The sequence below is a fragment of the Pezoporus occidentalis genome, unplaced genomic scaffold (assembly GCF_034315485.1).
Source record: "Pezoporus occidentalis ecotype Australia unplaced genomic scaffold, CSIRO_AGI_Poc_V1 ctg29, whole genome shotgun sequence".
Lineage (NCBI taxonomy): Eukaryota > Metazoa > Chordata > Aves > Psittaciformes > Psittacidae > Pezoporus > Pezoporus occidentalis.
Window position 1 is genome coordinate 266,263 of NW_026914829.1, and position 26,078 is coordinate 292,340.

Sequence of the window (26,078 nt, forward strand, 5' to 3'; positions counted from 1 at the left end):
TTTCTTTCTAATGGCTGGAATATTATTGTGGTTTGCATTTAGCATGAGAATAGTGTTAACTCTCTGATGTTTTTAGTTGAGGCTAAGCAGCGTTTACATTGAGTCCAGGACTTTTCAGCTTCTCACACCCTGCCAGTGAGAAGGCTGGAGGGCCACATAAAGCTGGGAAGGGACACAGCCAGGACAGCTGATCACAGCTATCCAAATGGATATTCCATACCATATGATACCATGCTCAGTATGTGAACTGGGGTGAAAGATAGTCGGAGGCCGCTGCTTAGGAACTGGCTGGTCATCCATCAGCAGGTGTTAAGCAATTGCATTGTGCATCACATGGTTTGTATGTTCAAATAAATTTATCATTATTATTATCATTATTGTTATTTTCTTTCTTTTCTGTCCCATTAAACTGCCTTTATCTCAACCCATAAGTTTTCCTACTTTTACTCTTCCCATGGCGGGGCTAGGAGGGAGTGCCTGTGTGGTGCTTAGTTGCCAGCAGGGGTTAAAACTATGATAAAAGGATTCCTTCTTGTGATACAATAAAAATTATATTAAACTTCTGTTAGTTAGTTGTAAATTTTTGTGTCTCTTGTATAGGCAAGCAGTTAGATGTACGTAATTAACTTTAATGGGAACCATGGTGAGTACTATATGACAGCTTCCAAATGTTTTCCAGAGCATAATGTCCTGGCAGCTGTCTTTTGTATTATACCTAATATTCTGGCAGCTATTTTAGATAAGATTAAAGTGGTACAGCTTTACATGGCTTTTTTATTTTTATGGAAGAGATTCACTTTTAATCAGACTGTACCGGTCCATACATGAATCTTGGAATGACTTTATTTTGAAATCCTGATTATAGAAAACAAAATATATTGAAGGGGAGGCAGCAGTAGAAGTAATTTGAAAATCGGGGCCCTATTTTGGAATGTATTCTTCATCATTTTCTTGTATATAAGTACAGTGCTTCATTTTAGCTAAAATATTTGACCTGAAGTATTGAATGTGTGACATAGCCATTTGTGCATCTATTAGCACCAGTGGATTTGTTACTGACTTTCTTTGCACTGAGCCACGTAGTGACTCTACATTTCCTTGCCCTTAAGACCATTGTGAACATCTCAGCTTTGTGATATAATAGTGCAATGGACAACTTGCTTAGGCATTGCACTACTTAATGGAAAAGGTCTAAGCAAAATAAAACTAGAATTTCCTTCGTTTCACCTTTGTTCCCTGCTGAAATAATGCAGATTTTCTACACTAATCTTGGCGTGTGCCTTCGTGTTATGGATTTGTTATCTTACTTTTTGCTGCCCCCTAGTGTATTTTATAGTACATGGCCGAGATAAATTTGAAATTTTTGTAAAAGGGGTGGTCATTAAAAGTGATTAGATCTGTATTTATCATACAAAAGGGAAGGGAAAAAAAAAAACACAACTGTATTTTTCTAACAATAAAGACTTTTCCCCTTTAAAGTAGCTCTTTCTATATATTCTGTGCTATATACTCTCTTGGCTATTCTTCAGCTCTTTTGACCCTGCATCTTTATTCAGCATCATTTGTCTCATCTGCAGAGATTCTTCTAATTCTTTAGAGGTATTCGATTTATCTGTGATCTTTGAAGACTTTTAAGTGTTATGCATTCATTTATTAATATTTATTTCCTGTAGAATAAGAAATACTATAATTTGAACAGTTCAGTAAACAAAATGGTGGAGAAAATTTAGCATTCTGGAATTACAAGCATTCGGTTCAATAGCTGGGTGTTACAGTTTCTAAAAAAAATGTCTTACTTGGCATTTGTTTGCGAGGCACAGCGAGTCTGAAGATTTTATTATAAATGCAAGCCAGCCAACTGATAACTAAGCATTATCAACATTTAAAATCCTCAAAGTCTAATGAAGTTCCTTCACCATCTATTTGGACTGTTCTGATGTTATTTCATCTATGTAAACAACTTCTATTTGACTGACTGCTGTAATTTATCTTGAAATTGAAGTGATTTTGTCAGGTTGTCAGCATCTATATTTCTTGGTTTTTCCTTTTAACTATCTGATAAGGAGTGAAATCAGCAGTAAAATGTATTCAGAGCTTGTTATAATCTGCTTTGTACTACATAATTAGCTAAACATATGATGATACACATTGTCCAGAGAGGTTGTGAAGTCTCCATCCTTAAAAGCTCAAAAAGCTTTTTGGACTGAAAAAAAAAGAATCAAAAGCTGTCTGAACATGATCCTGGGCAAGAGTCTGTAGGTGACCCTGCTTGAGCAGAGTGATGTCTAGAGGTGCCTTCCAGCCATTCTCTGAATCTGTAATCTTTGAAACAGGAATTCTGCTTCTGGCACAGTATTATTTTTTAAAGAATCTGAATTTGATGGCTGGTTTTGTTTGCCAGAAATGTCACTGTATGTGTCTTGTTCTTATTAGCAGTCTAATAATTTTAAACATTCAATAATGGCTGGTACTTCTCTTAAAGGTTTTCATAAAAGTGCCTTTTTCATATTTTTAAAAATATAGGCTATCATACTTGATATAAGCCTAGCATGGCTTAGTCACAAGTGCCTGTGGATATTTCAGAAAAGGAGAAAGTGTGGGGCAGAGGGGAATAAGATGAAGGGAATTATTTCTAATTTTGTTTGATATTGCTAAGCAACAGGATTGTACTGCTTTAGGGTCCCCTCATTGTATAAATGTGTTGTACACTTAAGACAATGCCTGCCTACTTCAGGAACTGAAGAGGCAAGGGTATTTTTTTTCTGGTAAACTCTGTGAACACTGACTTTTATAATATCTTTGTGTTGACTGAAAAACATACTTCCAGACTGGTAGGTAAAGTCTTTAGTTTCTGTGCACATAGCTTTTTATATCTAAGGGTGTCCAAAGAATAATAAAATTATGCATAAGATTATCATGAGCCCCGAATCAGTCCCTTGCTTTTATAATTTCTGAAATAGCATTCAGCAAGATAAACTCAGTGGTTCCTTCAACTTCTTCTGAATGTGTACAAATGAAGCAAAGAAAATGGGGAAGCAGGGGCAAAAGGAACTACTTTATTCTTTAACTGCTTCTTATAATGCATTATAGATTGGTGGAAAAATACAGCAGTAGTGTGCTGTAAAATTATTCTTTGCATTGAGATCGGTGAAGGAGGGTGAAGTAGGCAGAGTGCTGAAGAGCACATTGAAACACTAAGATGAAGAAAAAAAGAGCACATTGAAACACTAAGATAAAAAAAAAGAACAATTTACAGTACAAAAGAGGCATAATTTTAACATCTCATGCATTATTAAATAGCCTATGATTTTTAGGTTACATTATGTCTCTGCTATTTTAAGAAATGCATAAAAATGCTGTGCAGTATTATTTCAATAAGGCTTTTATGTAACTGTATAAAATTGCAGTATATTATTGCAAATGTACAGAGCCTTATTGAAACAGAGTACATTAAGATAATGCTAAATGAAGGGCATTATAATATACGTAATAGATTCTACATAGTAGTTTTAGTTTATCATATTATTTTAAGAGCATTATTTTAACCAGATGACCACAGAGTTTACATTACAGACAGTTGCCAGAATCATAAACATTACAAACTGTCATGAAGCAATCCTGAAACCTGACTGATGAAGGCTCTTGGTTGTAACTCTCTGTAGTACTTAAGCTTACTGCTGTGGATACCAAAGCTAGAAGGAGCCAGTTACACTCTGATAACAAATTGCAAATGCACAAACATTTGTAACATGCTGGGCACACTTTAATTTACTAAAATGGTTCATTCACCAATTGTACCTACAATTAAATTACTACACTGTTGTTTAACTTTTTCAAGCATTTAAGCGTAATGAAATAATCTTATAAGCAGTGGTCTAGTGGTGCAAATCTTTTTCTCAGACTTTTGAGACATGGTGGACCCCTAGCATACATGGCAAAAATGCTCACCAGTATGAACTGTATTAAGGAATGTGTGGAGGTTTGTCACTTCTGCTTACAGATAGATTTGAGGAGTGAGGCAGCAGTGAGATATGAGCCCCCTCATCTTTCATAGAATCATAGAATAGTTAGGGTTAGAAGGGACCTTATGGTCATCTAGTTCCAATCCCCCTGCCATGAGCAGGGACACCTCACACTAAACCATGTCACCCAAGGCTCTGTCCAGCCTGGCCTTGAACACTGACACGGATAGAGCATTTACCACTTCCAGCCTACAGAGAAAGGAGCACAGTAGCTGTAGAAGCTAGCAAACTATTGACATCTTTAGGATTTCTGTTTATAGCATTGTAATCTCCATAGAATTTGAGTAACTGCAGGAACATATCCATTACCAAAGTCTTCAAACATTACACTGCCAGATCTGACTCTCTCTGTGTTAAATACCTGTTATAATAGGACCCAATCCTTAATGGTATCATAAGACACTGTCTGAATGATTGTTAACATGTAATGTTAAGACACTTTCATTGACACATCACTTCAGATGGGAGGGTGGCAGAATGTTAGATACAGAAAAAAAAGAGAAAGAAAACAAAGGCATAAAAGCATAAAAGAATATATTTAACAACGTTAAAAGCCTATTACAAGGCTGTTTTTCTGTTATGATGCATATACCAGCTGACAGTTTTCTCAAAAGGAATTAAATGCATATGGTGCCAATAGTCTTTATTTACTCACTAGAGAACCTGGAGTAAAGCAAATAGAAGCCACTGGAGTGATTTTATTTGATTTAGAGTCTTTCAGGTCTATTTAAATTTCAGTTTTGAAAGTTTGAAAAGAGATTTGTTAAGCCAATTTCTTCCAGTGGCATTCTTACATTCAATTTCCCCACTATAACTTTCCAAAGATGAACTCCAGTATTCGTCCAGAGGGTGAGCTTTCTTCTTCCACTTACGGAGTGTCAGGTCTTTATTTGCAGATTATTTGTATAGATGTTTGACTATTATCTGTGTTCAGGATTTATGGCAGTTTTTTACAGGGCTACATTTATTTTTTTATTTTAAATGACTGACAGCTGTTCAAAAAGGTGGTGGAAGGGGAACTTTTCCCGTGGTGTTACATCCAGTATATCATCATGTATAGTCCTAGGTTTATACGCTTGGGTTTTTGATAAGTTTGTATGTCTGCTTATGATATTTGCCTACTAGTTATAGTCACTTTGCCCCTTCTGATCTGTTTGAAATATCAGCAACGGCTTGGAGTTCTAAGTGTCAGACTACTGGGGGTTTCTTCTGATTGTATCAGAAGTACATTGTTCTATATAGGCTTATTTAAAAAAAAAAAATATCCTAATAATAACTCAAGTTCCTATTCTTTTAGGAAAAAATAATGTTTCTCCTAAAACAACAGTTAGAGATAGTAGAACACAAGTAGACTCATCAAGCCTAGATAGCTTGTGTAGGAGCTTCAGTGAAGGGAATGTAGTTTTGCAGAAAAGTTTTCTGCAAAAGGCCTAAGGCTCCTGCTGAAGGGCTCAGGCAGGCTTATAGGAACTATCCTGAAGCCCTTATTACACCAGTGATATTTGAGTAGTCTGGCTAACACTACAGCCATTTCCAGCAGGCTAATCCAAAGGAAGTCACACATCCATTTGCATGTAAGTATCTTCAGTAAGTTTACCATACAAACATTAGGAATGCTATGATATTACTGATTTTGCTTCTACAACCTTTTATTTATAAGTATGACTTCAAATAAAAATACAAAAATAATTCTAGAAATTTCCTTAATTCAGAAAAAAATAGGTAATTTTGCATTCAGCAATTTTCATCTTTCCTCTCCAAATGAAAACCTTTTGTTTTGTAAGATGATAAGATAATGTTTCTTTACAGCCAGCACACTAACACACTGAAATTAAGGCCAAGGGGTAAATATTGCTAAATGGAAGTTGAAATATTAATTCATTCTATTGAATCACTGGTGTTAGATGAGTCTATGAGCAGACAACGTAAGTTGTTGTAATGGAATTTGTTTTAAATATGCATTAAGGAGTTATTTGGGTCATATTTCCAGCGCTTCCTTATGATCATTATAGCATTATAACACATCCAGAAAACTAAAATGATACTGATTTTACAGCTCAAGAACCTTAGCATAGAAAAAAGCCTTGTTTTCCCTTAGGTGAAAAAATTATTCCAGTTCAAAGTTGAGTCTTGCATCTAACTTTAATTCCTTTATTACCAAAAAACCCATGTATGTTGACCTTTTTAACTCAAGTTGGTAGCACTAACAGAAGGATCTTATCAGGCTGCTTTGTAGGTGCTACGCTGTAGTGAAGCTGTTGCTCTCTTAAGTACGGTCTTCAGTGAAAATATCAAAAAGATTTGACCAAGAACTGAAAATCTGTGGAAAAGCAAGAATTTTCCCCATACCACAGCTCTTAGCACATTCCAGTCCTAACATATCTTTAGCATAAATGCAGCAGTACTGTTCAAAAACTGAACAGTAATGAGCCTTGGACCATAAGAAGCATTTATTCAAAATGCAGATGACTGTTTGGCACCCATCTGTATTTTGATGGTTTTGATTCTTTGCTTTCTAGAGATTTACTAGATTTAAATGTATTTTCCAATGGCAACTTCACTCTTCCTGAGAAATAAGACATATCACAGTCCTCAGAGCAGGAGGCACTTGTGCCTTCAGGATATTTGCAAACTAAATGTATTGCTGCTGACACTGGGAGACTAAACAGCAAAAAGTCTACTTTAGATTTTATTACTTTTCTCTGCCTTAGTAGCTCTATTAGCTGATTTCTAGAAAAATTTACACGATAGATGAAAATATAAATTTACAAAATTCCAGGTGAATGCCATGTTTTCTTAGCACCACTTTCCTTTATATTCCAGAAATGGCTGATGGCTCTTCACAATTAGGATGTGTTTGTAATCTTATTGTCTCTGCACAACAGCCCTTTGACATAAATTGCCTTAATCTGCCTTGAATAGAAACACATTTAGAAACAGACTTAATATTATCTTACTTCAGAGCATCTTAGAATATAATTAACAGCTTTCTAAAACTGGCATTTTAATGGATTAAAGTCAACAGGGTGTGACATAATAAACAAGATGTCATTTTCATTTTTTTTGCTATAAAGAAAGTGGCCTTTTCCTAACTTTCTTTAATTCATTATTTTTAACTAGATATGCATTATAATGATTGTGGAATCACTTTTAAACATTAACTGAAATACAGACACAAAAGGTGACCTGAAATTACAAGGGAATTGTAACTGCAGTATATCAGACACATCTCTTAACTACGCATTAAGCATGTATCTGGTGCATTGATATTGTTTACCTGTTCTCCCTCATATTCCAGAATTTGAAAAATTAAAAAAAGCTTTATTCCACTTAGGGTAAATAGTTAGGGCATTTGGTTCAGTAGATACAGAGGTTTTGCCGTCTTTCCCAAAGCTCATGGTAAGTAAGCCACCCTTACAAGATTCTCAGCTGCAAGCTGGTTCTTGACTGCTCAAGGTCCACTATGACATTTTGTTCTCATTACCTTATCCTTTACCTCTAAAGGCTGATCTGTAGCCATCCAAGCCAACTGAAGAATTGTATGAGAGTCATAATACTGAATGACAGAGTGAAAAATAAATGTGGATAGCAATTCAATATAAAGAAAGTCGATACATATTGAGAAGCAAAACACATTAAAAGAGGGGAAGACCTTAACTTTTCAAATGGAAGGGTTGGCTCTGAATCAGAAACTACCTCTCAGGAAAGGTTTTGGAAGTTTATAGGTTCTATTATTCTCTGCAGCGTTTTCTGAATAATCTATGAAATACACCAACTCTGTGTTCAGTAGCAATTAAGAAAGCAAAGAGTAAATCCTTAAGAAGGGAGGGTGGAAGCATCATGAAAGCACATAAATGAATTAATATTGCTCCATAACCCTGCATTATTTTGCCATTTTATTCTCTCATCTCCAAAAGGAGAGTGGTGATGTGAAAGGGAAAAAGGTGAGAAGGGTGATCAAAGAAATGGAATCCATTCATTCAACAGATTAGCTTGACATTTTCTAGTGCAGAAAAGAAAAACGTTTGAAGAGTGTTATGAAAGATGTCCACATCAGGAGGGACATGAGAAAAGCAAATAGACAATAATTGTTCATCTTCTAATACAACTTTTGTACATCACATTAAAAAAAAACAGAAAGAAATTCAAACAGAGCAGGGATACATGCTTAGTGGAACTGCACCACACAATGTAGATGTTCAAAGCTGGCATGGGTTTAGAAAGGAATCAGAGAGGTTCATGAATAAAAAGTATGCATTAGGGACTGTGAAACATGTCTGATTCAAGACATTCTTTGCTGCAGGTCATGATTTATAACTATCTTCTTTTCTGAGATTACAGCTTTGTCTGTTGTCAGAGATAGAATAATGGTAAAAAAGAACATTGGTCTGACCTGAGTAACTGTTCTCACATTCCTGTCTTGTTATATAATTGTACCAAGTATAGCATTCCTGTATATTTCTCCCTAAAAGTGACTGTAATCTGCTAGTTTGCCTGCTTAAAAATCTTGGGACAATAATGAATTGCTTTTGGATGCTGCTGGTCCCAGACTCTAGACAAACCTAGCATCCAGTGTAGACCAGCATGTCCAGAACTCTGCCTGATCATTTTTTGCCAACAGTGGAAGCAATATTCTAGCTCTGAATTCTCTGAAGTACTCTTACAAATAGCATGTGAAGAAACAGTGCCTCCTTCTCAAAGCTAGTTATCTACAAATATTGCGAAATGCCCCACAGAATCAAGTCCCTGGTGTGCTTTGGTCCATCCTCTTGGGTCTCACCCTCCAGTATTTCTTAGTACAAGAATGTTCACAATTAATTCTGAGAAAATCACCAATGTTAATCAAAGGTAAGAGTTGCTAAACAGCTTGAGAATGATACGTGTTAACCACCTAAGTTGATTCCCTTGATAGCATGCAGCCCACTGCACCTGCAGTCTTTTTTCTCTGCAGTGAGCCAGATCAAAGAGTCTCTGCATATGTGTGCTGCTCAGCCCCACTTAGTGTCAGCTCCAAGGACTTATTCATAGCTCTGTAGGCACATGACTGGGATTTGTACTGACTCCAGGAAAGTGGATTTTTTGTATTTGCCATCTCAGAACCCAGGCAAGGGGTCCGCTGTGGTCTGTGGGCCAGCAGGAACAAAGTCAAAAATGAAGAATTAAAGCCTTTAAGGATATGCAGGATTTCTGCTATTTCTTGATTAAATGTGTGGCAGCCTGGTTGTCACATACATCCTGACCTGCTAGTGAACTCACTCTGACAAATGTTTGTTGTTATCAAAATGTGGAAGAACTGCGCAAAGTTGACGTCCCTTGCAAATTCCGTATTTTCCAGTCCTTGGGCCACATCGTTTGTCCTTGAATAGCACATGAAATGCAAACTCCTCCAGAGTGACTGTATTGCAGTTTCTGCTGCCGTAGCTCCCAGGCCAGTTTGGAATTTGTCAGTTACTCAGTGGGCTGGATTGACCCTGGCCAACAGATAAGCCCCTGCCAATTGCTCACTCACTCTCCTCCAGCAAAATGTGGGGCAATTGGAAAGGCAAAAGCAGGACAACTGGTGAGCTAAGATAAAGACAGTTTAGAAAGTGAAGGAAAATGAAGAAAAAAATCCAAATAATGCAAAAGAGATCATTTACCCTCAACAGACCAATGCCCGGCCAGTCTCCAAGCAAAAGATACTTTGGAAAGACAACCTTTCATTTTTCATTGCTGAGCACTGTCTCATATGGTATGAGATTTCTATTTGGCCAGTTCAGGTCAGTTGTCCTGACTGTGTCTCTTTCTAACATCCTGCCCACTGCCAGCCTACTCAGAGTGAGAAACAGAGAAAACCTTGATGCTGTGCAAGCACTGCTCAGCAACAGCTAAAACACTGACCCATAACACTGCTTCAGTCACGAATCCAAAACACAGCACCATACAGGACACTATGAGGAAAATTAACTTTTTCCCAGCGAGACCCAGTACAGCTGGCTGGCATAATGTTGACAGCCTGATTGTCTGATCTGTTGCAATGTTAATGAACTATGAAGTATCCACTAGACTACATTTCAGTCAATGCATAAAATCATAGATAATGTCCACATCAACCTGCTTTGTGTCTTCTTTAGATTTTAGAGGGAGAATGACCTCACTCTGTGCATTCAGCAGCAATTGGCTTCTTTGTTGGCCGTAAGACACAAAGAATAGATGAAGTACAAACTTTGACCTAAATTGAATGCATGAGGCACCTAGCTATTCTCTGGCCAAGCTAGTTCCTGTCAAAAACCCAATGTGTTTCAAACTCTGCATAAAATTCAACTCAGTAGAAAAATTAAACTGATGTTTTTCTAATGTCTGTCACAAGGCAGACCATCTCAGCAGTGTGAAATGTTTGCAGTATTAGAAATATCATGGTGGTAATAATAGGATAACAATTGAAAAGTTAGCTTTAAAAATAAAAGCATTTTTAATTGAAAACATTTTTGTCAGGCGTTTGCTGATGATACAAAACTGGGAGGAGTGGCTGATACCCAGGAGCGCTGTGCTGTCATTCAGATGGATCTAGACAGGCTGGAGAGATGGGCATGGAGGAACATCTTGAAGTTCAACAAGGGCACAGGGGACGAATAACCCCATGCACCAGCACAGGCTGGGACTGACCAGCTGGAAAATAGCTCTGCAGGGAATGACCTGGGGGTTCTGATGGACAATAAATTGACCACGAGCCAGCATTATGCCCTTGTGGCCAATGGTACCCTGAGGTGGATTAGGAAGACCACCACCAGCAGGTCGAAGGAGGTAACACTCCCTCTCAGCTCTGGTCTTACCTGCAGTACTGTGTTCAGTTCTGGGATCCCCAGTACAAGAGAGACATGGAGCTCCTAGAGGAAGTCCAGCAACCTTGGTGCTGAATGTGATGGAGTGTAATAACTAGGCTTTCCATTTCACACCTCTTTTCTCCTTGCCGTCACACCATTTGAAACTTGTTAATTTTTGAAACATCACCAGAGTAGCAAAAGATAAAAATGGCATGTGCCTCTGCTACCCTGTACTGTTTCAGGTGAGGAGGCATAGCTTGGTGTCAATGTGTCTTGGCCACAGGACAGGTCTTAGAGTTTCCATTTCAAAAATGTATGTCACATAAGCTAAAAGGGAGTATGGCTTTGTTTGCTTGGAGGAAGACTGAGTTTCTCCCATGAGTTAATATGACATGTCAAACATGATCTCCAGCTCTTTTTCATGTTTCAGAAAAGAAAGGGTGCATGATACTACCCCATCAGCCACAACTCCTTTGCAGGGAGATCACTAGTTTTCATTCGTAGGTCAGATTACAGCTGTGAATCCTGCAAGCTGCTGTGAACACTGCTTTAATTTCTTCTGGGAAAGCATGACGGAATTTTTTTCTTTGCCATCAGATTGTCTGCAATAAAGTGTGTTTGGGGACTTTCTTACCGGGTCTCTTGCATGCATTTGGAAAAACTCTACTGTTGCAATATGACAGGTGGTAGGAACATGCTGAGGGTTGTGCTCTCCAGAGGTTGTGCTCCCTTGCAGGCAGGGGAACAGTGACTACACAGCAATGTAGTCATTGAAATGGTGATGAACGGGGGATGAGGCTTTAATAGCTTGGCTAGTAAGAGGACAATGCCTTTCTTCCAGGATACTTAACCTTCATAAAACAGGACATAATACTATTTTAGGCAACTGTTTAAGAATGAGAGGGCACCTTACCGGCCATCCCCTGGCAGGTGGTGACGTATGAGGAAGGAGTGATTAATATGCAGTTCATGCTCCTCTATGAGTTATGCTGGTGGCTGTTAGATGAATTCATAGTTCTAGTGCTCCGTGCATCTCACTGTATCATGTCAGCAGCACAGCTTAGCTATATATACAAAAAGATATTTGATAAATAACAAATAGAGTGTTAAAGGGGCTCCACAAAAGCTATGCATTTTCTTGTCTTACTTAAAATTTGAGATTTATGGAGTTCTGTGTAAACTAGATTAGTTTGTCTGTCTGGGGCAAAACTCCTACTTTGAAGCTAAAGGTCACCCATAGACAAAATGGGCAAATATAACAAAATCTTACAGTTTATATATTATAGAGCTTTTGAAGTCATGTCAGCCACTTTTTATGTCTTCTGCTTATGACTTTTACTTGTACAGCTTCAAATGTTCTTTGTTTACTAAGTCAATCTATAATATCTTCTTTTTTTTCTGTTTTTTGCATATATTACAGAGACTCTCACTGTGCATGAGTTAGTCTTTAATAGAAACTGTAATTATTACCATATATAAGTATCATACTATATAGGACTGCTTTTAGCAATAAAAAAAAAAGCCTTCCTTAAACCATCAGAAGCTGCATAGTATTCTGTCTGCACAAATGATGGTGCCACAGCTGCCACCTGTGGAGTTGAACATTTACAGTAGTGGAAAAGCTTACCGTAGAAACACCTAGCAATGAATCACTCCATTCTTCCAGTACTGCAATTTCTAGACAAGCATAAATCTAATTGCTGGAACACAGAAAACACATAAATGATACCTTAAACATAAACACAGTTTTAAATTATACTAAAAGACAGAATTATATCACACAGAAAATATATTTAAGGGTAGCCATCTAAGTTACAGAAATTTCTGCCAGAAAAAAATGTGCTCAGTAAAATCTTGGAGACTGAAATCAGCATCTGCAACACAAACTGTTCTTACTCATCTTTCTTTACAATCACAAAGCAGATTCAATCCCAGTGAAGATATTCCATTTCAGTTGCACTAACAAAAATCTCTGCCAGAGGTGCCCTTCTCACAAATACCACTGTGGTATGAATTTTATTGCTGTTTAACAAATTAAAAGATTATTAATGGTAACATTTTAAAACAGTTCAGTTATTCATCTCCTTGACACCTTTAAAAATAAATGGTAGTGTAAGTACAAATGGAAAGTGAGATTTTAAAAGAATTTGCTCATCATATAATTATTGATTTTATATTTTAAATAGTACAGTTGAAAAATTACTAATAAATGCTTATAATCAACTACATTTTATATCAGTTAAAGATTTGTTAAAGCCCTTATCTCATAGATTCTACTCTAAACACTGATATGCTTAAATGTAAATGATCACATACGTATGTCCAGTCTGAATTTGTGTTATTTTAGTCACATGTTTGTAAATTCAAGTGTCTTCTTTAAAAGAGCAGCTTATTTCCATTCCCCTGAAGCTTTCAAGGTAAGATAGCCTGTAGAGCCAGACTGACAGAGTAACTTCATGGTATTCTTCTACATAAATATGACGAAATGGATCAGCATTGTGATGTCAAGGAAGTGCAACTGACTTGTTCCTTTGAAGGAAGTCTGCAAGCAAAAGGCAGTACTGTTAATGATGTTGTGATGCAATGGGTTTCCTCTAACATAAATTCTCATGTAACTTACTTTTTCAAGATAGTCATTTACCTGTTGTTGCAAATAAACCAGACTGCCTGGCTTATCCGAGCACTTGAGTGTAAGCTCCTTATGACCAGTGTAGCAAACTGCAGTTTACTATAACAAGACCTTGAAATCTTGGAAATTACTAAATTACATAGTTCTGCAACCTATAAATTAATCTAATATTGAAGTAATGGATGGTTTTGTGCTAAAAGATAGTTTTAAAATTTGAACGGAAATGAGTAACAATATACAATGCATTTTTAGTGAGAACAGTGTAACAAGCAGTATGCTGCACACCCATGTTTAGTGTCACTACTTTGAATACGGTGCTTACGAGTCCTGGTGAAAATAGTAGATACATTGGCAAAAAGACTGTTCAGAGCTCTAGGGACTGCTGGGAGCAACTGGAAACTTTCTAAGGAATTATGAGAGATTTTCAAAGGACAAGCTGAAGTTAGGCAGCCTGTGATTTCAGTGAGAGATGGAGATCTGGCTTCTACTTTACACTGTTTAAGATGTTCATGTATTTCCCCAACCACATTTCATATCATGCTAATTTTTTATTATTAAAATCATAGCCTTTCAACTTTTCAATCTTTTTAATTTCTTTTGTATAAATACATTTTAACAGATGATACTATCTATTTTCTATTTGTCCCATACAACACAAGGAAAGAGAAAATGTAGATTAACGGGAAAGATAGAGGATATTGGGGAAAGGAGTAGTGTCAGTGTTAATTGCAGTCCCTGAGGTGGACTCAGCCTGACTGACCATTATTTCTGTCCCTAGATGTGGCCAGGGAATGGATTTCTGCCCACATAAATTGTTCTAACCAACCACTGCTTGCTGTACGTTTTCCTGAGGGATCTTTAACCATGCACAATTAAGTGTTATGTGTCCAGAACTGCTTGATACCCCACACTTGTGTATCCTCTTATGTGACAGGAATGACCATTCCTGTCACATAAGAGGACATGAATTTTTAAGCATCACACTTTTTAATGGATGTGTATCCATTGTGATGGGGAATCACTTGTGTATTCACCATCTGAGTGGAAAATAGAGGTTAAATAGGGTTTACAAAAGACTCTAGGAGATGCTTCTTGATCCTGAAAAGCTCGATAGCACTGTGTTAGATATTTGAATGTGTACATTCATAAATAAAACAATCATAGAATACTAAATTCCTGAAAATAATGACATCTTTCAAGGTCCTAAAAATTAATTTTCTGTTTGAGCTGAACTGTTTTGTACACAATGGTCTATTTCTTGCATGTTGGCAGCATGCAAGTGACATGTTGGAAACTTTTTGTCTCTCCTGTTCTCCTTTTTGAAGTGGAATTTGGACCTTCCCACTCCAATACTTTTAATCTGGATCAAAGAATTTGAAAATACCTTTTAAATGGGAGAACCTATTTAGTCCATGGTAGAACCAGTATAACTCTGAGTATAAGCCTGCCTCTAAGAAAATTTAAAGCAAAAACATTTTTCTGTGAGTGCACTCAACCAATCTGGAAATATTTTCCATAGGAGTTTTCAAAACTGATACAGTTCATAAGTGATTTAGACTTGGTTTAAAAGGAGCCTGTCAGTGGTAGTTTCAATAAAGAGAATCAGTTCAGAAAGCTGTGGTGGGTTGACCCTGACTGGACACCAGGTGCTCACGAAACCCGCTCTTATCACTCCCCTCTTCAGCAGGACAAGGGAGTGAAAACATAATGAAAGGCTCGTGGGCTGAGATAAAGACAAGGATAGATCACTCACGAGTTACCGTCACGAGCAAAATAGACTTGACTTGGGGAAATTAACTTATTACCAGTCAAATCAGAGTAGGGTAATGAGAAATTAAAAAATTAACTCTTAGAAACACCTTCCCCCACCCCTCCCTTCTTCCTGGCTCAACTTTATTCCTAATTTTCTGAACCCCCTCCCCTCCAGCATCTCGGGGGGACAGGGAATTTGGCATGAAGTCAGTTCATCACACTTTGTCTCTGCTGCTCCTTCCTCTGCTCTCGTGTAGCATCCCTCCTGTGGGAGTTCTCCACAAACTTCTCCAATGCGAGTCTTTCCCATGGGCTGCAGTTGTTCACAGACTGCTCCAGTGTGGGTCCCCTGTGGGGTCAGGAGTCCTCCAGCAGACCTAATCCAGCGTGGGCTCTTCTCTCCATGTGGCCACGGGTCCTGCCAGGAGCCTGATCCAGCACAGGTTTCCCACAAGATCACAGCCTCCTTCAGGCATCTCCCTACTCTGGTGTGGGGTACTCCATGGGCTGCAGGTGGAGACCTGTTCCATCATCAACATCCATGGGCTGCAGGGGCACAGCTGCCTCACCATGGGCTGCACCATGGGTTACACCATGGGCTGCGGGAGAATCTCTGCTCTGGCACCTGGAGCACTTCCTGCCCTCCTTCTGCACTGACCTTGGTGTCTGCAGAGTTGTTTCTGACACATAGTCTCACTCCTCTCTCTGGCTGAAGTTTCTTGTGCACAATAACTTTGTCCCCTTCTTAAACATGTTATCCCAGAGGCACCACCACCACCACTGATGGGCTCAGTCTTGGCTGGCAGTGTGCCCATATTGTAGCCTATGGCATTGACTCTATCAGATGCTGGGGAAGCTTCTAGCGGCTTTTCACAGAAGCCACCCCTGTAGTCACCCCATTCCTCTCTCCCACTACCAAAACCTGACCACACAAACCCAATACATAAGTCCTTCAGTAAAAAGAAAGAAATATATAGTGAATAACAGGAGCTTCCAGAATAATAATTCCTGATTGGGAAAAAAAAGGATTCAAAACAGTAAAGCTAACAAAAGCACTCAGAGCTAGAGAAGATACTGTAATTGAGGAAACCTGGTTGAAAGTAGGAAAGCAACAGGAAAGCTGAAATGGTTTTCAGGCACTGTATAATACAAGGAAAGATTGGCAGATGTATTATATAGTAGAAAAACACCTGCTGTGCACAAGGAAGAAATGTTTCCTTTGCATATTGTCCTTTAATATTTTTAAGATTATTGTTGAGATAAAGTTATCCTTCTGGCTGCAATGAGTTTCTGTGGATTTGGCTATTACACAAAGCTTTCAAAGGAAGATCCTAATCCCCTTTACATTATCCTGTTATTTTTCTATAAGGAGTTTAAATGAATCTTTGAATGAAGTGTAATTCGACTTAAAGTTTAAAGTGATAAATTGTGATGCTCCTTTCAGTTTCTTGTTATTTGAAACAAAATGGCACTAGTAATAAATAATAGTAACAACTGTAAAATTAACTGAATTATACCTACTATTTATTAACTGAAGAAGCTCAGGAAGCTCTTTCCTCCAACTTCCATAACTGTCCCATACAATATAGTGAGAACATTAAAAGAACTTGTGTAGTTAAATATTGAACCCACTCCAGCACACAGTTTCTTACATTCTCAGCTTAGTACTGTCATGATTAAAGGGTGTGGAAAGGGTTGCCTTTCAGGGAAGCCCTCTCATGTGTGACTATAACAATGGCATGCTCAGTGCTTTCCCTGGGAATGGCAGAATACAATGTTCCCACTTCAGAGATGGGAAAAGCACAAGCATATAGAAAATTATAGCCTGCTTTGGAAAAGCACAGCACTATACCACCAGAGTGCAAATTATGCCTATGGCACGTTGCACAGAGGCATTATAATCTTTTCTTTTTAAAACAGAATTAGTTTAAAAGCAAAAACCTGATTAAATAAAGCTCTGACTGTATTATTAATGTGTTACAATCCAGTCTCCCTTTATTATGCAATTTAAAAACAGGAATTAATCAAAACCTGTGTTGGCATCCCAAAGCTGTCAATCTTGCACAAAACTTTGATTTCATTAAATCAGGTCTCTGATGTCATACTGATTCAAGGAGAAGGATTTGATGGAATTACCAGTATCATGTTGTACCATGAAAAGTCTTCTTGATTATTTTCTTTCCAAGCTAATGTCTATACTGAAGATCAAAGGAATATTTTAACATGGGTAAGAGTAATGAAAAGAAGTGTGTCTCTCACCATTTCAGAGTTGTTCAGAGGACAGTTCATCTTCCCTGCACCTTTTTCTTTATATATCATGTCTGGTGACATGAGTTAATGCTGCTCTAGGAGTACTGGTCTTGTCTATTCTTCACTATTTCTGTCTCTTCTCCCATTTTCTCACACTATTTGTATCATTCTTCCTTCATATGATTCTTGATGGTTAGTTTTTTTTCTCTATCTACTTCTGGAGTTCTTCAATATTTCAGGTTAAAATCTGGAGTCTTTTTTGGTATATAACCTACACCATGGCTACCTGATTTTCTTTGGTGGCATATAAATATGTATCCACATTACCAGATAACATAGTTCGATAGGAATAGATATACAGGGCATATCAATTAGGGCTAAGGACCCAGCATCCCCATTATTCATGTTTCAGGGAGCTTTAACTCACACTGGACCTGGTCTGGCCTCATGGGCTGAATGCCCACTAGCAGCTGGAGTACCTGAGGTGTAAGAAAATCTTCTGGTGCAGGTTCATCTGAAAAAAATTGAGTTTATACACTCGAGACCACTCTACAATATGAATGAAGGCATTTCAACTGGTGACAACAGGGAGGTTTTCTTCAAATTTCTTTCAGATCTCTCTACGTCTGAACTCAAACGCAAGTGTAGATATATAACATTTCAGAAAAACATTCCAATTTTGTTTCTAATCTTGAAGCCTCAAAATTCTGATATTTTTCTTGTTTCTTTAATGCATTATTCAGTTTTTTCAGCTCATGTGTGTAATTATCCAATAACTTTTTCTTAGAGCATTCACAGGTACAATGTAGACAAAAGATATTACTGTTCTGCTTTGCTGTCCCCTTTCATTTGCTTCTTGCATTTATAAAAGATAACAGGATCATGAAATAGTGAAATCCACTCAGGAAGAGAGAAGTCCATGGTCATTCAAGCATTTATGTGTTTCTTGCAGCTCAGATAAATTCAACAGAATATGGGGAACCTTGTCATTTTCTTTATAAGTACAGTGACAGAATGCTTTGAGAGAGAATAAGTAAGTCATCCGAGACTTTATGTGAAGTGATACTTTATGGCTAGCTGTCATATTACAAGTTTTGCATTATTTTGTAGAACTTTTTAAAAATTGTTGTCTTTGCCTCATTGGGAATCACTCTTTGTTATTAGAGTGTTATGGCACGAATAATGAATTGTTGAAACATTGATTATTTTTATAACAATAAACTCACAATTTGTTATGAGAGCTTTTATTTTTAATTATGTTCTCTACAATAGCAAAAGTAAGGCTATAAAAAGAAAAGGCCAATGGTGACTTATATGGCTCAATAGAAGAATTCATGAAAATTGTTTTTCTAAAGATGAAAACTAAAGTCTATGCATTTTGGCAGTCAGCAGGGATGATCTGTCTTCTCTTCTATAAATAAACAGAAACACATTTGATGATTTAGCGGTCATCACCATCAGTTGTAGATTTCCAGGAAGAATTCGGTTTATTGTTTCTTTTTTTAATTAGCTGAACCATGTAATGCTGATATTAAAACCGTAGAAAGCAGGCTTCTTGATGCTGCACAAACAAAAGCAATCCAGGATCTCATTTACATTCCTCTGCTGGTGTCTGCAGCAGATCTATAAATAGAATAGGCTACACACAGAAATTTATTATTGCAGCTGATAGTAATTTTCTTTTGCAAAGGTGTCTGGAGGCATTATTCATGAGATTCATTCTGTAGACTCTCCAGCTGAGATCCTCTCTTCCCAGAACTGCAGGTGGTCAGTTTAGAAATGCACTCATCAATTGCTATGCACAAAGGCTGTCACAAGGTTCACTTATTTCCCTGTTTTAAAAAATACAGGGGTTCTTTCAACCCCAGATTATTTTCTCCAACCTGATTGCATGAATATCATAAGCATTATCAAGATTTTTAAAAATCACATGCATTTTGTATTTTGTCACTGAACATCCTAATATAATTATCTGGACAATATAATTATCTGGACAAACACAAAGACTGTGGTTTGATACAGCTCACATCATGCCTTCTGTATTCATACCCACAGGCACATGTGACCTTATCAAGTATAAGACAGACATGTTTAGTAATGACAGAGGGTGTTTAGTAATGACATGAATTGACTTATCTAGCTGTCATCTAATTTCAGTCATAAAACAAGGGGAAAATCAAATAAGACCTTTAATGAAATTGTATTTATAATAAGTAACCGATCTTATTTTCGTTTTCCTACCATACCTGCTGTTGTGCTACCTTTGTATACTAAAACCCAGGTAATTCATACAAACAGAATATGCACGTTTCTAAACATTTGTTTTTATCACGTCTCAAGACTGAGTCCAACTTATTCTTTCCCTTGCCTATTCTATTATTCTGTCTATGACTGAGAACACAAAATATATGAAAGCAGAGATATTACCTGTTTATTCTGGTTCAGTTTCAATGTAAGCACTACCGTAAGTATTTTTATTTCAGTTCTTTAGATCCTACTGTCTTGTCACAAGCTATACGTAATAGCTCAATATACAAATGATGTTTCCATTTGCAAAGTAAGCTAGTAGCTTTATAATTTTTGTTTTCACTTTCTTTCCTTTTTTCAGCCATAATAGCAGAGCTGTTTTTCTGTAGCACTTATTTCAACTGTGTTATAAAAACAGCAGCATGAATAACAAGTAATACATGCTAAAAGCCGTACATCTTACCAGGAAAGGAAAGATAAATCAAAATATAAAATTAAACCTGAAAGAATCTCTCAAGTCAAGTCACCCATATGCCGTAAAGCATTTTGGCATCTCTAATGTCAAGTACACAAGCAAAAAACCAACCAACCAAAAAAAAAAAAAAATGTATTTCAACTGTAAGCAAAATGTCACCTATTTCCTGTGAGTATAAAACCCACCCTGGGTTTTTTAAGGCATTTTGTTACTTATTCATATTTTTCTGCTTTTCATTTAAATTTGTCAGTGATGCAGAAAATTGGTTTTGTGAATGCCCTAAGCTCTACTCTGGAAAACTCTGCCAGTTTGCAACTTGTGAAGAAAATCCATGTGGAAACGGTGCTACGTGTTTTCCAAATTCCAGGCGAGATGCTGTTTGCCTTTGCCCATATGGAAGATCTGGCATTCTCTGCAGTGATGGTAAGAACCATTTTCTTTATGCATAGGTGATAGTTTCTACCATTCATAGAAAATGTACAATAAACAAGCCAAACGGTTTGAAGGCAAAACACTGAAAGTGGTCAGCTTCCCACCTACGAACAAAGCCCAAAATCCAATCACATGCAAAAAAATGTTGCAGCTGAGCACCCTCGCTGCCTGTTGTTTCATAAAAGTGTTGATCAGAGAAAGGAAGACAGAAGGTCAAAGAATTTAAAAGCAGACAAGCTAGGAAAAAACAGAGTCTGATGTTTTAGTAATTTACCTCTAAAGAAGCTGAGAGATTTGACTGAGAGCTGCTTTGAAGAAATTAATTTCTCCTGTAGTTTAAATTTTCCTCTACTTGGGGAAGCATTACTTTGTACATTTTGTACAGTAAAGGAGTGTACAAATAATACTTTCTGGATTGTAAAAATACAAGCAGATGCTAAAATTTGATTAATTTCTCACATCAAAAAGAGGAACAAATTAAAATTTACCAAGTGTGTTGGTATGAAACAGGAGATAAGATGAAGGGAAATTAATAAAGCTAAGTAAATTGGTATTTTGACTAATATTATCAAATGAATGGCTTTTGTTCTTCAATCATTGATTATAATGATTGGTCTAGGTCAGAAATTCCTGTGTGTGAGCATGCAAGGTTCTCTTTTCCCTTAACAATGTAATAAGAAGTTGTCCTGGGTTCAGCGTTTAAACCACAACAGAAGTAATGATTGAAAAAACATGCATATAGAAAATAATCATTGGTTTTGAGCTGATTTAATAGTGCATATGAAGTGCTTTCAAAATAAGTATTAAGCAATGTCCAGATTGGATCAAAATCTACATTGTCTTTTTCTTCATATCACATACATCTGTAACTCTTATTTAAAATTTTAATTTCCAAAATTTTCAGCAGATTAATGTTTGGTTTATCCATGTTTTCTCCTAACCCTGATAATTGATAGCCAGTAGTGAATGTGTAGGCAAGTGTATGAAACATGTATGGTACTTCTTTGGTAATCTTTGGTCATCGTGCTTGTAGTAAGCGTGGTTAAAGCCCTTCCCAAATCTTCACTCGTGAAGCCAAGCCATCAATCAATCTTTCTTAACTTGTGGTATCACAAGATACTGGGGCTTCTTGTGCTGGGGTTGGTACCTGGTGTAGCCTTTGATAGATTTATTTTCTTCCATGTACTTCTCTAGTTGGTCCATATAAACTTGATTGATACGCAACATCCTGTGGCAAAAGCTCCAGAGCTTAAGTATATAACTTGTGCAGAAGTACTTCCATTTGTTTGCTTAACCGCTCCAATTACTAATGACATTAATGCCTCAAGCTTCTGTGTGAGAAGTTTCAGAGTTGTTCCCTGTTTTATGAATGTTTCCCTGTCCACCTTCTCCATGCCCCTCATGATTTTATATATATCCTTATTATAACCCAAAAAAAAATATTTCTGAATAGTTCAAGTAGATTCATTCATTTTTGGAACATTAGCCATGCTGTATCTTTAGTCATCCAGGCTTCCTTTCTTTGTTGCTTCTCAGTGCCACTGCACCCTCTTTAAAATGAGGAGCTGACTGCAGTACTGAAGGTGTGATAATATATAACACTGTTAGACATCTTTCTGATTTACTCTATGTCCTTTCCTTAAACATTTCTTCCAGCCTATTTCCTTTTATGAGTACACTGGTGTTTTTCATGAAACTGCTTATTAAAACTCCTAACACCTTTTTTTTTTGAATACTGATGGCAAGTTCAGAGTCCACAATTCTCAATGTAAGGCTAGGACTGTTTGTGTAATCTACCTCAATTTACATCTGTCAACACTGCATATCCTCTAACGCTTTTTCCCTGTAGTAGTTCAATGAGGCTTTTTGCAACTCTTTGTAGTTAGCTGTCTCTAAACTGACAGTGAGTAAAAATTGAGAGAGCCTAAATTGAGGGAAAGTACACAAAATCATTAGTTTGATTAGACTAGAGAGCTGAAGGCTTTGAAAACACAGAAAGAATTAATTTTTTTTTTAATGAAAAGGGAAAACTTTTTGGACCATCACTGTAAGCAAACAAAATGGGGAAGAACACCCAGCTTCATAGCACAGAGTATAAATCTAGGATCAATAAGCCCACAACACAAAAAAATACTGAAATACAAATATTTATTCTATTGACCTGTGTCTTAAGAGTTTAGAATAGAAATTAAGTGATCACAGACAGAAGTCTTGTTAAGTTGGACTTTGCACTGAAATTTAAAAAGAGCTGCAAAAAAAAAGCCTTTTTTCCACATATACTAAAACTGAACAAACAGGGAAGAAACAGCCACAATGCACTGAAGTCTGGGTGCAGCTTTAGGGATAGTCCTAGCAGCATCAAAGGTGTACATTTGGTGAGGTGTTTTGAAGATAGTGATAGATTGCCTAATTACAATGGTAGAGCAATATAAATTACATTAGAAACAGATTGTTTACTACAACAAAATGAATGGCCCAAATAATAAACTTGCTAGAAAGAAATGGTCCATAAAATCTAAAGTCTAGGTGTACAGATTTTCAACGAATCATCTCCTCTTTAAGATATACCAAAATGTTGTCTCTGCTATTAAGATTAGTAATCAAGTGCATACTACTTTATGTCTAAAACACTGATGGAAAGCTTGTTTCTCCTAAATGCTTATTGAGTACTGCTTGGACTTCATCAACAAGAAATGTGCAAGAAGTTACAGCGATTATTTGATAAAATTAGTATAGCAAATGTACCAAATAGAACTGCAGATTTCAAGCCAGCATTGCTGCTCCTACCAACAGATATTTACAAAAGACAAAGTAAAGCTAAATAAAGATGTGAACAGAACCACAAAATAACCCGCTGCTACAGAACTTGCACATATCAGAGCTCCAATTACCATCTGTTAAGAGTTAGAAGACACTCTAATTACATCAATCTCTCCAAATATGTAAGAAAAAGTGATAATAAATCTATGCCATATTAAATGTTGGGAAAAATAAAAACAAAATAAAAACAAAACCAAAATGCTTGGTGCAACAAGTTAAAAATACATCATTTTATGGGAAACAACAACATTCTAAAAGTGAGAAAACTGCTGGGTTACCATAAATATGACAAATGAGGCAAAACCTATATAAATAAGAAAACCAGACAAGCTTCTGGGACTAGCAAAGGTTTTTCTTCTATTTCTGAAGTAGATGGAGCATACAGCAGTCTGAACAGGCTCATAACAATTGCTCTGAGTTTATCTTAGTTACCCTATGCTTGTTTCAGACATCAAGAAAAGCTTCCTAAAATCATGTTCGTTTTTCCAAATACACATAATAAAGTGCATTATCTCTCACAACACATCTTTTCTTGCTTTTACCATTAGATTACTATGTTATTATAACTGCAAGTTGGCTGTTATATGTTGAAATCTCTCTCATGAAGCTACATAGCTAAGTCATAATGAATGGGTCAGTAGCCCCAGGGGCTGGTAATATAAGTTAGAAGAGAGGACAGGCTGTGCTGATCAGAGGAAGGACATAGCCAAACATACTGAACAGCCAACTGTTTTCATGCCCCTTTTGTTCCTGTATCCCTCTATTTTCCCCACACTCATTCCTCCTAAATCACCTAATTCCCTTCTTCTTCCCTCTTTTGTTTTCTCCCTTAGACATCCATAAATCCTGTGCTGTTCCAAAATGCTCTTCACCTGCATCCCATATTATGTCCCCAACTCCATGGTAGTTACACCCTACTGTTTAAAAGGTGCTCTAGTGCTGATTTGTCATGGTGAGTGTCACAGCTGGACACTCGGGATGAGGGTCTCTTGGGTCACCCCTGGGAGGGCCCAAACAGGGTGTCCCGTCCTCTGAATACTTAATTTATGTTCCCACCTACCTTTGGACTCTGTGCTCCTCTGGTATTGTGGGGGTGGACCTGTGGTGGGCTGATGGTCCCTGGAATAGGGCTGGGAGTAGCTGAGGCAAAGTCATAATTGAGTTACACCACCTGCCATTGTCTCTGTGCTGCTTTGTGTGTGTTAAGGGCAAGCATTTGTCACATAACCAAACACTCTTGATTTGAGGAGTTAAATGCCCCCATAACTTTCAACTCAAAGGGGTGCAGTTGCCTGAAACAAGAATTCAGTCATTTATTAAAATAGAAAACAGGAAATATTTAGCAATGAACATCATCAGTATGCAACAATTTGGAATAGAGACTGTGTCTACATGGGCAACTTGACTCAATTTCCAAGGTGACTTTGGCTTCTTAAACTGTACAGAGAGTGATCTACATCATTTACACTGAGTCCAGTTATGAGCTCTGGCTTTTTAGTAGCTTTGTGTGAAAGCAGTCAACATCCAAGCCCTGCTCTAATAAATTTTTTCCATACCTAATTTAGTAACAAGTTGCTTGCATTGTGTTTCTTGCAGATTGTAAGTCTCCTCCAGTCTTTAGGGTCACACTGCTGAATGAAAGTGTTTACAAATAGCACCATTTCAGACCAAATGAACACAGGATACGCATTCTCCAGAGGTGTTATGAAATTTTTTTTTCTGTAAAATGCTTGTTAAAATAATTCCTATATATTTGATATTTCTGCTTTTGAAGTCAGTCAGGAAGATATATCAACACTCATTATTGAAGCGGGGATTAGATTAGCTCTAAAGTGCCTGTCATCCAGGGAAATTTGTCATTTCATAAGCTCTAAAAATTAAATGAACATCCATGGTGCTTGCTTGATCTGAAGACAAAACTTGAGCACAGCCAGTTAGAGAGATGTCCAGATCACCATACTTCAATTCTTTTGAAATTAAGTTGAATTCTAATTATAATGATTTGAATAGAAATGTGCCCAAATCACTGTTGTTTAAAGTCAAGTAGTTTCAATGAAATTAAAGTATTAAAATTATATTATTGTGTCTCACCAAAAGATGCAAAGTTTAGGACACTGTTCTTGTTCCCCAAGAATTGAAAAATGAAACAATTTTTCAATTTCTGCAATCTCTGTAATCAGCCTTTATTTCATTTTTCAATTTTTTTAAGCCCTAGGTACAGACTGAAAGCATTCCCTGTTTGGTACAGGAAACTGGTATGGTCCGTAATACATAAGGCTGGTATGTTTGAATTATCTGAGTGCCAGGAAAATTTTAAAGAGGAAATATCAGGATATAATTGTATTGCAGAGTTATGATGGCCTTCTAAATGTGAGTGAAGCAGAAATGGTTCATTCACCAGGAACGGAAATGAACACTTTGACTTCTAAACTCTTGATTTAGTGGTGTTCAAGGCCAGGTTGGACAGAGTCTCAGTGACACGCTTTAGTGTGAGGTGTCCCTGCCCATGGCTTGGGGGTCGGAAAGTGAGGATCTTAATGTCCTTTCCAACCCTAGCTGTTCTATTATTCTATGATTCTATGATTTTGTTGTTAATTATGTGTTACACAAGAAACTGGGCCCTTCTGGAAAGCTGTTGGTCATAAGAT

The 26,078-nt window shown here is 37.1% G+C and overlaps 1 protein-coding gene across 1 annotated transcript in view; it reads left to right on the top strand.

Annotated features, from left to right (window-relative positions):
* The window catches only part of EYS (eyes shut homolog), a 286,523-nt gene that overhangs the window by 212,929 nt on the left and 47,516 nt on the right, over positions 1-26,078 (top strand). Inside the window, exon 11 of the mRNA XM_062626098.1 lies at positions 20,429-20,601. Coding sequence (XP_062482082.1) covers positions 20,429-20,601 — 173 coding nt within the window. The remainder of the gene's footprint in view (positions 1-20,428; positions 20,602-26,078) is intronic.